At 56.8% G+C, this 14,022-nt stretch overlaps 1 protein-coding gene across 5 annotated transcripts in view; it reads left to right on the top strand.

The window, feature by feature from the left end:
• The window catches only part of SHANK3 (SH3 and multiple ankyrin repeat domains 3), a 62,914-nt gene that overhangs the window by 14,901 nt on the left and 33,991 nt on the right, over positions 1-14,022 (top strand). For all 5 annotated transcript variants that reach the window (XM_086711882.1, XM_086711877.1, XM_086711878.1 and 2 more), the window contains 7 exons: positions 2,187-2,389; positions 3,555-3,668; positions 8,920-8,995; positions 9,288-9,370; positions 9,895-10,019; positions 10,121-10,253; positions 11,216-11,296. In XM_086711882.1, coding sequence (XP_086568008.1) covers positions 2,187-2,389; positions 3,555-3,668; positions 8,920-8,995; positions 9,288-9,370; positions 9,895-10,019; positions 10,121-10,253; positions 11,216-11,296 — 815 coding nt within the window. The remainder of the gene's footprint in view (positions 1-2,186; positions 2,390-3,554; positions 3,669-8,919; positions 8,996-9,287; positions 9,371-9,894; positions 10,020-10,120; positions 10,254-11,215; positions 11,297-14,022) is intronic.

Below are 14,022 nucleotides of genomic sequence, written 5' to 3'. Positions count from 1 at the left end.
CTGGGATCCCCTGGCCCACAGCACAGTCCAGCCACTGCTGGTTAAGGCATCTCTCTTCCCAGCACTTCGAGGGCAGGAGCCGTCCTCTTACAGCTTCCCCAGAGCCAGTCACATAGGAGGTGCTCAGGAGACACTGTTCAATGAGTTACATAAACAGCACTTTGTTTTCAAGATGACAGCTGGGCTGAGCAGCATATGTGTATCATCTCACTTCACCTTGGCCATACGTGAGGCTCTGCTCTATTACTATTTTACAGATGAGGGTCCTGATGCTCAGATGGGGTAAGTGACTTGTCTAAAGTCACAGAACTAGGAAGCGACATAACCGGGCGGGCCCCAGGTAGACCTGGTTCCCAAAGTTTCTAAGCCTGAGTGTTCAGCACAGGGCTTGGGGTGCAGCATGAGCTGATAGAAGCCATTTCTTCCTCTGCCTTTGTCCCTGCTCATGCAGCTGTGACCTGTGATGTCTCCTCTCTTTCCGTGTCTCTGCCCAGACTCCAAGGCTGTCTGTCCTGCTCCAAATCACCTTAATTCTCCCCTGAAGCTTTTGCATGTCCCATGGATTTCTTAAGGGTAGGATGGCCCAGTGGCGAAAGGAACGAACTTTGGGATATTTCGGTTTTCCAGAAACAAAAAGCTATAGATGCCCTGCTTTCATTTATCTTTTTGTATATTCGTTTATCTTTTCAGCAAGCATAGAACTGAGACCTGCTCTTCATGGGGCTCTAGCTCACTGTTCTGTGGGGATGGCAGGATTATTATTATTTTTCTACAAACATTTAGTAGGTGCCTGGAGTGGTAGGAGCAAATAGCAGGGAGTCCTAAAGGTGTCAGAAGGACACTGGCAACTGGGGCCCGGGCCTAAGAAGCAGTTAGCTGGGCAGTGATTCAGGTAAGGGGGCCTCTTGGTGAGTGGCCAGGAGGGGGCTGAGGAAGTTTGGTGCACGACGGGAGGGAGAAAACCTCATGGGAAGACATGGCCTTTGGTGAAAGGAGAGAGGATGGCATTTGAGCTGCGGGCTGGGGTGGAGAGGTGATGTAGAGGGATGCCTTGTCTTGGGTTTCCCCTCCCCCCAAACCAGCACCCCCTATTGGTAGAGCCTGGCAAGGAGCCCTTAGCCCCCTGCAATGTGTGACAGAGAACCCCCGCCCCCCCCCCCCCCCCCAGCATCCCAGAGCAGGACAGAGAAAATTGGGGCTGTAGCTGAGTGACAGTGACTTAATAGCTGGGAGCATGAGTGGGATTAGAATGAAGTGCTGGGAACAGTATCATGAGTAGCCCAGAGGAAGAAAAGGTCCCTAACCATGTGACTGGAGTCTAGCTGACTCTCACATCCCAGAGAGCCGGGCTATTGCCTGAGAATGTGGACCCGGGCTGCCTAGGTACTAGGGAGCCAGTGCAGGCTTCTTAGCAGCGGGAAGGTGGAGGGCCGAGGCCTCAGGCTCCGTGCCCAGGTCGGGGGAGCTGTCCGGGGAAGGTGGTCAGCATGGAGTGGGCATGGGCATCAGAGGCAGGTATTGCGGGGGAGAGGACACAGGTCTGGGGGAGGATTTGGGCGCCCGGCACGTGGCAGGGGCCAGGAGGAGGAGAAGGCCAAGGCCTGGGCAGGCGGGCTGGGGGCGGGCCGCTGGGGGAGCCGCCCCCCCAACCCCTCCCCAGCTCCCACCCGGCTCTGCCCACCGCGTCCCCCGCCTTCCTCAGCCAACCCCTCCTCCGCCCCCTCCGTGCGCTGCAGTGCCCCTCGCCCCGTGGCCTCTCCCGCCGCGGGGGCCGCGGCGGCGAGGCGGCCGCTGGAGGGGAGGGAGGAGGGCCGGCCGCCGCCGCCGCCGCCCGCAGAGGGAGGAGCCGGGCCGCGGAGGAGGCGGGGCGCGAGGAGCGGCCGCGGCATGGAGCGAGCCCGGCGCGCCCGGGAGCGCAGCCCCGCGGCCCCGGAGCCCTGAGCGGGCGCGGCTCGTGCGCTGGCGGGAGCGGGCCGGGCGCGGCGGCGCGGCCCATGGAGCGGCCCCGGGCCGGGCCCCCGGCGGGCGGGCGGGCGGCGGCGGGCGGCGGGCGGCGGGCGCTGCGGCGGCGGCTGCGGTGAGGCCGGCGGCGGGGCCGGGCCGCGCGCCATGGAGGCCCCGGGCGCCGGCTTCGCGTGCCCGCTGCCCCCCGGCATCGCGTCCGTCACCTACGTGTTCGTCTACAGCCCGAGCGGGCCCGGCGGCCCCGGCGGCCCCGGCCCCGCGCCCGGCCCCGGCCCGGCGCCCCCCGCGCCCCCCGCGCCGCCGCCCCGGGGCCCGAAGCGGAAACTTTACAGCGCCGTCCCCGGCCGCAAGTTCATCGCCGTGAAGGCGCACAGCCCGCAGGGCGAGGGCGAGATCCCGCTGCACCGCGGCGAGGCCGTGAAGGGTGAGGGGGGCGCGGGGGGCGGGGTCGCGGGGCGCGCGGGAGGAGGGCGGGGGGCGCCACTCCCGGGTGCGTGGTTGGGGTCCTCCGCGATCGTGGAGGGGCTGATGCCATTTTCGGGGTCTGTGTCATGGGGGGGGGGGGTGTCTCTGGAACTCTGAGCCGCTGTGGTCATTATGGGATGCACCTGCCACTGGGGATTCCTTGTGTCACCGTGAAGGGCTCTGTGTCAGGGAGGGGTGCCTGCCTTTACGGGGGGGGGGGGGGGTCCTGTCATGCGGGTCCCTCTCCGTCCTCTGTCACTGTGGGTTCCCTGTTGTCACCATGGAGGTTCCTCTCGTCATGGGGGTGTTTCTGTGTCATGATGGAGGTTGGTGTCATTGGGGTTCTGTGTATTTGAAGGACCCTATCCCATCAGGGACCTTCCTCGAATATGGGATTCCTGTGTCACTTCTGGGACTTATTCATTGGAAATCCTTGTGATAGGTGGGGACCCTGTCCCATGGTGGGGGATATGTGTGACAGTTATGTGGGTGTCTGTGTATTATGAAGGTTTCTGTCACTGACGCTTCCTGTGTTTTGGGGAGATCCTGTGCCATGACAGGCTCCTCTCATCATGGGGGCCTCTGTCATTACTGGGGTCCTATCCTTGTGGGTGCTGTATGTCCAGGGAGCCTGGGAAGGAAACAGTTGTGAGGTCGGCCCTCCTTTGGTCCATCATGTGGCCTAACCCTTGGTCGCAGCACAATGACCCTGAGTTTTTGGCAGTGACCTTTGGGGTGGGCGACAGAGCAAGGATGGGGGGTTGGTTCAAGGAGTAGGAAGAGAAGGGTCAGCCGAGAGGACAGGAGCAGGATTGTGGCCCCTGCCTCTGCTTCCTGTCCCCCCTCGAGTGTGTCCATCTGTGTGTCTCTCTGTCCCCCACATGCCTGTCCTGTGCTGTGTCCATCTGTTCCTTTCTGTCTTCTGTGTGACTCTCAAAATCTTCCCAGGGAAAAATCCAGGAGGATGAAGGGGAGGAAGGGAACAGAAGGGGAGAAAGGGTGAAGGAGGGGTGTGTGTGAAGGGTCAGGGTAAGCAGAGCCTGAGCCTGAGGTGGTGGTGGGTGAGGTGGGTTCCTGAGTGTCCTGCTCTACGCTGACACCCTATCTGGCTTCTGTCCCTCCAGTGCTCAGCATTGGGGAGGGCGGTTTCTGGGAGGGGACCGTGAAAGGCCGCACGGGCTGGTTCCCGGCCGACTGCGTGGAGGAGGTGCAGATGAGACAGTATGACACACGGCATGGTGAGTGACCCCCCCCCCCCCCATCCCCTGGGTGGCTACTGAGGGGTACTGCCCCTTCTAGCTCCCCTGTGGTCTTGCTTGGAGTTAAACCCGTAGATATTCACAGAGAAAGGACTAGAGTAAACTCAAACACACATCCGAAGTGTACGCAAACTTGTGTACGTGACAGACACAGGGTGCACACACCCTGTACGTACTTAGGAGCACATGTGCAGGGAGCTGGGCACTTTACAGCTGTAGAGACACACGTGACCTGCCCATAGGACACGTATTATGAATGTGCATCTGTATGTGATCCCACATGTGGCTCCCAGTGACTATAACCCCCCGCCAGACACACACACACACACACGCACACACACACACACACACACACACGTAGTCATCACAGAAATACTGGGTGTTTGGGGTGTGAGATTCCTGTGTGGCTGGCAGATAAGTAAAGAGGTCAGTGTGAGAAAAGAGGCGTCTTTCCAAGGTGGACAGATTGTCCAAGTGGGCAGTGCAGGGAAGCCTGGGCCAGCCAAGAGGAAATGAGGCCAGTTGGGCCCGGAGGGGCTGTCGTGGGTGCCTTGGGGCCAGGATGGTCCGAGGGTAGCAGGTGGGGACGGCTCCATCCTCGGCCCGCAGGGAGGCTGTGAGGGCAAAGGCTGCAGTTCTTGAGGCTGGTGGACAGCTTTAGTCAGACCTTGCTGACTGCCTGGGCCTCCAGAAAGCAGCCCTCTGGATGTTGGGATCTGAGGTGGTCCTGCCAGCAGAAAACAGTGGCTGTTCCTTCCATAGCTCCCGGGCCCCCGGACCCATGAGTGTTGTTTCTGCCTTAGAGAGTCAGTGGGAGAAGTGGTGGCCAGTGATTGTTACCAGTGTCGCGTCTAGACCAAGGGTGCATGCGTCCCTGCCTCTGCACGTGAAGGGCTTGGGCCCAGGGTTGCTGTGCTCCGTTGCCCTGGGTTGTGAGTCTCTCAAGGGGACAGCCCCCCTCCTCCCCCAGCCGTGTGGCCTGGACTTCTGCTCTGTGTGGAGCACGGCAGAGTCCCACGGAAGCAGGGGAGCAGCTGCTGGCCTGTTCCTGAGCAGATGCCTTTAGTACTTTACTCAGCCATTCCCTATCTTGCCCTGACGGATCTCCTGGTGGCTGGGTGCCTATAAGGGACATGGCCCCCTATTGTCTGCCTGTGGAGGGTCGTTGGGGCCGTGTGTCCAGGTGGGGAATGGTTTCAGAAGTTTGGGTTCTGGTGCCAACTTCATGGAGGAGGGTGGGGAAGAAAGGGCCTCTGGCCTGACAAGTAGGGATGGGGTCCTATGCGCCCCTGTGGGAGGACAGTGAAGACTCTGGTTTGAGAACTGTGTGGATCCAGAAGCTGATCTGAAGCTGGGAAGGGGTTGGGGAGGTCTGGACTGGAGCTGGGATTTGAGAAGAGCAAATGTTTACTAGGTGTTTGACGTGTGCTGGGCCCTGTGTTGGGAGCTGGGTTGCAGAGGCCGGCTCTCTGCCTAGAGAGGAACAGGCACACACAGCAGTTACAGCAGATATGCCGGCGCGCAGCTGTCATGATGTGAGTCCCGGGGGGCCCCCGGGGTTGCCCTGAAGGAGTTGGAGAGGAGCCGCGAAGGAAGCTGGGGGTCTGCTATGCGGTTGGTCAGCTGATGGGGCCGGGGGCCGGGCCTGCTGTTGCAGATCTCCGTGTGCTGGCATCTCGCATGCTCCTAGCAGCGTCTGGACGTGTGGCATAGTTTGAAGCACTTGTATAGATGAGAACTCACTTACTCATCCCGGCAGGTCTAAGAGGTGGAGGCTGTTGTTAGTTCATCTCGAGGAGGGCAGTGGGCTGCAGAGTCTGCTATACCTGTCATGCTTCAGGGCCTCTGAGTGAATGAACTCAAGTGTGTGCGCTGAGAGATGGGGGGGCTTTACTGGGGAGCGTGAGGCCGGTCAGGTGGCTGTGAGAGCAAGTGGAGGAACTTTCCAGTTTGCTGCAGCGTTGCAGGAGACTGGGTCGTATTGTCTCGATTCTTCAGGTCGTTTAGGGTTAGGGTGAAGGCCCAGGCAGAGCAGAGTGAGAGGTGGAGAGGGCTAGGGTGGTCTGAGAATCCCGAAATGGGAGAGTGTAAGGAGTGACCTGGAGAAGGAGTTTAGGCCTCCGGACAATTGCAGGGCTCCTAGACCAGGGTGGCTCTGGGGTTTGTCACCTGAAAGAGCCAAAAGGGACCTAAGTAGATGGGATCCTTTCATGGGTAGGCAGAGGGAGAGAGGCCTGTGGGGTCTGCCAGCTGGCAAGGCGTGGGAGTGACCTCTGTCCTCATCTGAAGACCAGCCACCAGCTGCTCTGATCTGGGACCAAGTGCTGAGTTCTGCCGGAGGCCAGAGGGCAGCTCAGGAATGGGAGTCTGCTTCTAACAGGCCCAGCTTTCTTTCCAAAGACAGATCTGTTTCTGAGACTGCAGACTGGGACAGAGAAGGACTTACAGGCCACAAAGGGGCCACTGCTGGGGGCCAGGCTGATGCCCAGGGTCATCAGAGAGTGTACCTCCCAGGCACCTGTCTGGGGCAGAAGGGGTAAAAGAAGCAGTTGCAGGCAGAGAGCTGAGAGCTGCGGTGAAGCCCTGTGTGCTCAGAGGGTCTGTAGGGCACCTGGAAAGCTCTGGCCAGCTCCCCGCCCCTCCCCTTCCTCCTTCCCTCCTCTCCCTCCATCCCTCCTTCCCTGTCTTTCCAGTACTTAGGGGGTCATGCTGTGTGTTTTCACTTGAGCTGGCTTTTACATGTCTGATTAATAAAACTGGAAGATGAATTTTTGTTATGTAATTAGGATAATTTGTTTGACAAAATCTAAAAAATGGAGGTTAATGAACTGTGCAGTTTGAGGGGGTCCTTCTGCAGGCAGGTACCATGAACGTTCCAACATTTTCAAACGTTGGGTCAATGTGAAGAAGGGTGTGATGGAGGCAAGGAGGGGTCTGATGCTCCCCCTCCATCAGCAGTGATGAGACTTGGCCTGCTCTGGCCTTGGAAACGGCAGGACGGTGTGTGCAGCCACATTACAGAGGGTCTTAGGACAGGCAGTGTGTGGGAAGAGGAGAGAAGGGAGCAGATGAGCTACTGGGTGGGTTAGGGTTAGGGTGACAGGTTACAAGCCATCAGAACCTAGAGGGCCCTTTGAGGTAAATTTTTCTGCTCTACAAGGAGAGGCTTCAAAGGGGTCTGTTGACTTACTGGGAATCGTACTAGTGGCAGGATCCTGCAATTTGGACCAGTACTTTTCCTGACACCTGTGTCTTCTTATATTAACAGGAATTCTTTCTTTGTTCTATCCAGCCACTGTTCCATCTATTCTTATATTCATTTATCCCTTGACTCACTATCCTTTCTTGCCATCCGTCTACTCTTCTATCAACCCACCCAGCCAACCCCTCCTTGCATCCATTCATCTACCCACCCACATGCGCACCCACCCAACCATCTATCCATCTATCGATCAATACATCGATCAATCCACCAATCCAGCTATCCCCTCTCTGTCGACCCACCCTGCCCACCTATCCATCCATTTACTTATCCACTACCGTTTGTTCCATCCATTCTCCCCGCACCAGCCCATTCTCTTTTCTCTCCATCCACTTAAATATCTCTTTACCTTTGATCTGATCTATCCTTCTGCTTCTCTCTCGTTCCATCTATCCATCCATGTACTTATTCAGCCGGTTGTCCACCCATCTATTCTTCCAGTTAGCACTTGCATGGCCTGTTATATGCCAGCTGCTGTGCTAGGTGCTGGGATCACAGAAATAAATAAGAGGTGGTCCTTACCTATGGGGAGCTCACAATCAATTGTAGCTTCCCTCTCTGATCTCATTTCCTCTCTCTCTCTCTCTCTCTCTGTCTCTCTCACTCACTCGCTCTCACTCCCTCTGCTCCAGCTGTATGGCTGCTCACTGTCCCTTGAACACCCAAACCCAGCCCTGCCATGTGGGTTTTGCCCTGCGTGCCCCTGCTCCCTGGAAGCCCTTTGCCCACAGAGTCTTCAGGCTGCTCCCTAACGTTCTGTGCCTCCCAACTATCCTTTCCTGATGAGCCATCATGTGACCACCCTAGAATTGCAGACTTTCTCTGTACCCCCACTTTGCTCCCTTCTCTCCTAACATTTGCCAGCAGTTGACATGTCATGCATGCACCTGTTTCCTGTCTCTCTGTTCTCTCTCTTCTAATAGATTGTAAACTCCACAGGGTAGAGGCTTTGTTCTGTTCCCTACTATATTCTCAGAGCCTAAAACAAACAGTGCTTGGTACACAGTTGGAGCTCAATAAATACTTGTTGAATGAATGAATTAATCTTGAGAAATTCTAGAATGGTAGGGAATGGGAGAGGAGCTGTGGATGAAACGTGAGGTGGTGGTGGAGCCACGTTGGGAGCCCTCCAGGGTCCTGGAGAGCTGGAAGCCAGGAGGGCAGGAATGGGGGCTAGAGTGTAAGAGAATCTTAACTTACAGGCAGCTGGAGAAGAAAGCCTGGAGCACAGGGGCTGTGGCTGCAGATGTGGACTGGGGTCTGCACGCTTGCAGGAAATCAGCAAGGCCACGGCCATGGGCGGAGTAGCAGGTGGACAGCCGGCTAGCCCTGCAACAGCTGTGAGGGACTTAGAGATCAAGAGTACAGATGGGGGCAGGAATCTGTGGGATGCAGTGACATCAGCCCCACACCTGGACCTCCTGTGCACTCAGAGGCAGGCTCTGGAGGAAGGGACCTGGGAGACTGAGCATCGGTGGGCTCTCGTGAGAGTCTCAGTGAGGACACAACGCCACCTCCATGCCAGTGCGCGTTGCCTGCAGCATGACCCTTGCACGTGACCACAGTCATATGCACACACGCCTATATGAGCACGGCACTTACACGTGACTGCAAGTTACACACACACCTAGGCCTACACATGTACACAGCTTCTTTGCTCCTGGCTTTGGGGCTTGCTGACTCTTTCTGAAGATGGCCCGGCCTTGCCCCTGGCTGTGTGCAGCCACTCCGTAGAGAGATGGGCCAAAGCTCCTACCCTATTCTGGATCCTGACCCCTGGAAGCCAGGATTTCCAACATGGTCCCCTCAGCCTTCTTACCTTAGGACCTTTGGGCCCCTCACTTCCACGTGGGTACAACCAGGCCAGGGGTGTGTGTGTTGGCAGAGGCTGGTGACCAGCATGGTTGAGGGGCAGTTCAGGTCGGTTGGAGGATGTGGCCCTCCATCAGCTCCTGAAACTCCCCTCAGAAACCCGGGAAGACCGGACGAAGCGCCTTTTCCGTCACTACACAGTGGGCTCCTATGACAGTCTCACTTCACACAGGTACAGGTGGGGGCCGGTGGGCGGGTGGGCAAGGGTAGGCATGCATGCGGCTGGGATATCAGGCATGGAGGGAGGACCAGAGCTAGTTGAGGAGGCCTGTGGATGAAGGGGTCAGAGGAGGCGAGGTGGTCCCCAGCCCACCTCTGTCTTCTGCCTTCCTCCGTCAGCGCAAGGGTGACTTCTGGGGTGGGCCATGCCCGTGGGACCCTGTTTGGGGCATGTGTGGGGTCAGCCTGGCCAGCTGTACTCTCTGGCAGGGCTCTCCTCACCCCTCCCTGCTTTCCTCCACCAGCGATTACGTCATTGACGACAAGGTGGCTGTCCTACAGAAACGGGACCATGAGGGCTTTGGTTTTGTGCTCCGGGGGGCCAAAGGTAAGGAAGGGTAGACAGCACCGAGAGTGGGTGTGGGGCTGGCCGCCAGACTGCCAGCATGTGTCTTGTCTCTGCTCCTCCTCTCTGCTCTCCTCCCTGCCTCACCCCTGCCCCATCCTCTGCCCCTGACTCCCCCACTGCCTCCCTCGCTGCTAGTTTGGCTCCTGTCCCCCTGCCTTGCTTCTCTGCTCTGACTCTGTATCCTTGGTTTGGAATATCTCAGTACGAGGCAATCCCTTCCCCCTGTTGATTTCCAAGATCTCTGCTGGAGCATGTCTAAGGGAGGGGAGTCCTTTCTGGTGGGGCCGAGGGGGGCAGTTTCTTCCCTGGGTGGCACTGCCTGCTGCCCCCCCAGCCCCAGGACACCCTGACATGCTGCCTCAGTTGTCCTTTGTTCGGCGTGCGGAGCCACTTGTGGGAGGTTGCTATGTGGCAGCTGCCTCCACCTGGACCACGCAGGTGAAGCACCTTCCTAACTGCCCTCCCCCATTCCCAACCCCTCCCTCCCACCCCCCCCACCGCAGCAGAGACCCCCATCGAGGAGTTTACACCCACGCCGGCCTTCCCTGCGCTCCAGTATCTTGAGTCGGTGGATGTGGAGGGTGTGGCCTGGAGGGCCGGGCTGCGCACAGGAGACTTCCTCATCGAGGTGAGGCTTGTCCTTACCTGTGCAGCCAGGTGGGGTGCTGACCTCTGAGCCCCAAGGAGGACACACTTGGAACACCCCCACCACCCACCTGTCTGTCCCAGGTGAACGGGGTGAACGTGGTGAAGGTCGGGCACAAGCAGGTGGTGGCTCTGATCCGCCAGGGCGGGAACCGCCTCGTCATGAAGGTTGTGTCTGTGACGAGGAAGCCAGAAGAAGACGGGGCTCGGCGCAGAGGTGAGGGGCCGGGCTTCAGGCCTCTGTGCTCAGACCTTCCCCTCTGGCTCCTGACCTGAGACCTTTGACCTCAGGCTCACTTTCCTCTGCCCACGCCCTGACCCCAGACTGTGGAGGTCAGATGCCTAAACCTAGGTGAAATACCCACGTTCGTGGCCCGGGTGGCTTCCCAATCCCTGATGTTAGCTCACCAACCCTGGCCCCCAGCCTCTGACCTCTGACCCCTGACCCCAGGGTGCCCCTCCTCAGATCCCCACCCCCTCCTTCCCGGCGTCCCCCCCAGCCCCTGGCGTGGAAGAGCCCTCCTCCCGACACTGCCAGCAGCTGCCTGGAGGCCGGGGTTGCCATAGCAACTGTGAGGTTGACGCTGCCGCCGCTTTATTGTCGGAGGGAAGGGGGAGGCGGCACCTGAGGGAAGAGGAAAAGCGTCTTCTCCCCGCGACGTCGCGGCACAGCCTGGGCCCGGGAGGCTTTGCCAGCTTGGGCCGGCCCAGCCCAGATCCTGGCTCTGCTGCCCACACCCTGGTCCCCCGAGGGGCAGCGGCCTCCAGGGCCTGGGGTGGGGGGGCCCTGGAGCAGCAGGAGCCCAGCCTGCCGGGAGACCCCTCCCAGCCCCCACCTCATGGCCCTGGTGCCCCCTTGCTCAGCCCTCGGAGCCTGCAGGGTGGGCATTCAGGTGGGAGCTGGCCGGCACCGTGACCCCCACTGGGGCCCTTGACCACCTACCTCCTGAGGCCCCAACTACCCCGGCCCCGCTGGGCCCTCAGCAACCCCCTGAGCTCCCAGCGCCATGAAGAAGTTTGCATCCAGCCGCAGCCTGAACAAGATCCTGGCGCAGTGCGACTCATCCTCGCGGGAGTACGAGGAGATCCAGGCGGTGGAGCGCAAGTGGCACCTGCACCTGGCCACGCCGCGCTGCCTGCTGCTGGACAGGAGGTCCAAGGCCTCCCTCTTCTTTGCAGCCCCGCCGCCCCCCAAGAGGGCTCCCAGCACCACGCTGACCCTGCGCTCCAAGTCCATGACGGCTGAACTTGAGGAACTTGGTGAGCAGTGGGGGGTGGACGGCAGGCAGACAGTCCAGGGTGGGAGGCCAGGCAGAGTGAGCTGGGGCCAAAGCCAGGTAGAGACAGGGGGGCGGAAGGACAGACGGACGGATGTATGAATAGGTCAAAGATAAATGGGTGGGTGCTGGAGTGGTGGGGAGGGGTACAACACATGGATGGCATGAGGGCTGGATATAGATAGTGGGCCAACCGGGACTGATAGGGCGCAGGGCCTGGCCTCCCAGTGTGTTTGCATGCATGTGCACCTGCCGCCTCTGGCTCTGTGTACTTCCAGTCTGACTTCTCTCCTCCATTTCATCCAGGTGAGGGAAGAAGAGAAGTTAGGGGGCCTAGGCTCTGCCGTGGCTCTGCTGACACTAGCTCTCTGATCTTTGTGCTTATTTTGCCCTCCTAACACCTGTTCACTCATCAGTTAAGCATGGGTTACAGCAAGCTGCTGACCTCATAGGGCTGTGTGAACATCACTAGTATGATGGTGGGACAGGCCCTCATAAGCTGCAAGAGGCAGATAAGAGTATGTCAGGGCTTTGGTATGGCACGTTGTGAGCACAATCCTGGGATGACCCCCAATAGCTTCGTTGTAGGGCATGTCTTGAAATATGTGACTGTTAATAGCCTCAGCATAGGCGTGTCCAGATATACATGACTGTGTCCTGACATATGTGGCAGTTGATAATGGGCATATCCCAATATACATGGCCCAGTTCTAGTCCCAGACTTTTCTATGGCTCTAGCCATAGAAGGAATGCTGACTCTGGTCCTAGGCTGAGTTCTGAGATAGTCCTGTCTACAGGAAAGGCCCTGATCCTGGTTCTAGACTGATCCCCAACCTTGGCTTCAGGCTTTGTTCATTCCCAGCTATAGAAGGAACACTTACCTGTGTCTGAAAATTGTTCCTGATCTTACAAATAGAGTGACCCCTGACCTTGTCCTGGCCACAGGTTGAGCTACCCCCTCCTTTCAGGCAGACACTCTTGACTGCAGTGTCATTTAGTGTGGACTTCAGCCACCAAGATAGGTCAGGCTGACATGGTCATACTTTTCTTCCCCATAAATATTCTGAAGAAAGTAAAAGCCAAAAGGATATAGCCAACTCAAGACAAAGGAAATTTCCCAGACCTCAAGAATGAAAAGAGAAGTCAGTTAAGTGAGAGGAAGCTGATGATGCTTCCATAGTCCATGAGGGCTTGGGACAGTGTTATAGACCCTAATGGCAGGGGCTAGGGTTCTGTTGCTCCCACAAAGCCAAGAGATGAGGCTGTGGACCCATGAGAAGTGGGAAAACTAGAAGCAAGCCCAGGAACCAGCATTAGCATCAGAAGAACTAGAAATCAAAGAATATGAAAGAGGCAAAATAAGGTGTTTAAATACAAAGTTTAAGGAAACTAACAGAACTCATAAGGAACAGGACAGTACAAAAAAAAACAAAACAAAACAAAAACAAAAACAAAAAACAAAACCAAAAAGAAAAAACCCAAAAACCAAAAACCAAAAGATGAATAAACAGATTTTAAAAGATCCCTAAAGAACTGTTATGGAAACAAAAGGTATAGTCACTGAGATTAAAAAATCCATGACTGGGATAAACAGTGTACTAGATTCAGCTGAAGAAAGAAACCGTGAATTAGAAGGTAATTCTGAGGAAATTATCCCAAGTGCAGCACAGAAGGATAGGGATATGGAAAATATCCCTAGAGATAAGAGATGATGGAGAACAAATGAGAAAATCCCAGTCTAATGAGAGTCCCAGAGGGAAAGATTAAAATGAGGAAGAGGCAATATTTAAAGAGTACATGGCTAAGAATATTCAGAAATTGAATAAGGACATGAAATTCCATTTTGAAGAAGTATAAACCCCAAGCAAGGAAATAACAAATCTACATCTAGAGCTGTCATAGTAAAACTTCACAACACCATAGACAAGAAAAATCTTAAATACCAGGGAAAGGAGCTGGATGACATAGAAAGGAACAATGGTTAGACTGACAGCAGACTTCTCATCAGCAATAGTAGATGCTAGAAGACAATGGAACAATAACTAAAGTCTTGAATTAAAATGCCTTTCCACCTAGAATTCTGTCCCCAACTAAACCCACTCATTGAAGAGTGAGGCAGAGAAGCTGGCAGACTTTTGGCCCCAGGGTCACAAAGGTCCAAGACTAGTTATGGGGGAGCCGATCTGTCATACTGATTGAGAATGGAAACTGATTGACAAACCAGTACCCGTAGGCACCTGGGTCCGGCTGGACTCCAGACCAAGGCTTTGGTGGGTGGGTCCCAGGAGTCTCCTTCCAGAGGCTGTCACATAGCCATGATGAACTGCATGTTCAGAAGGGACCCTCCTAGTTCTGCATGAAGAGGTGCATAGGCAGCCTGAGATCTGTAATCCAGGGGCCAGGGGACTGAGCTCTGCGGAAACAGAAGAATTGCCTTCTGCTTTATGGGATGCTTCTGTCTAAAGAAGCTCCTTCCTCTCTGCTGTGATCCGGGGCCCTCCTGCTGCTGTGTGACAGGGTCGTTCCGTACACCCTTGTCTTTCGGTGGTGTTCTCTCTTGCTGCCTCAGGTCAGCATTGTTTCCACCATTTTTTTCCTGAGCAGAGTCTGGGGGAAGGACAAAGGGACAGCTTCGCACAGAGCCTCCATGCACACTGCTGAGTGAGGGCGGGCTCACAGCTTATGTTGAAGCTGGACCTAGACTCTATG

This window comes from Puma concolor, chromosome B4 (assembly GCF_028749965.1).
Source record: "Puma concolor isolate L17-30 chromosome B4, mPumCon1.1.hap2, whole genome shotgun sequence".
In the NCBI taxonomy this organism is placed as follows: Eukaryota; Metazoa; Chordata; class Mammalia; order Carnivora; family Felidae; genus Puma; species Puma concolor.
The sequence above is the reverse complement of the archived record's forward strand: the minus strand, read 5'-3'. Positions and strand labels throughout refer to the sequence as shown.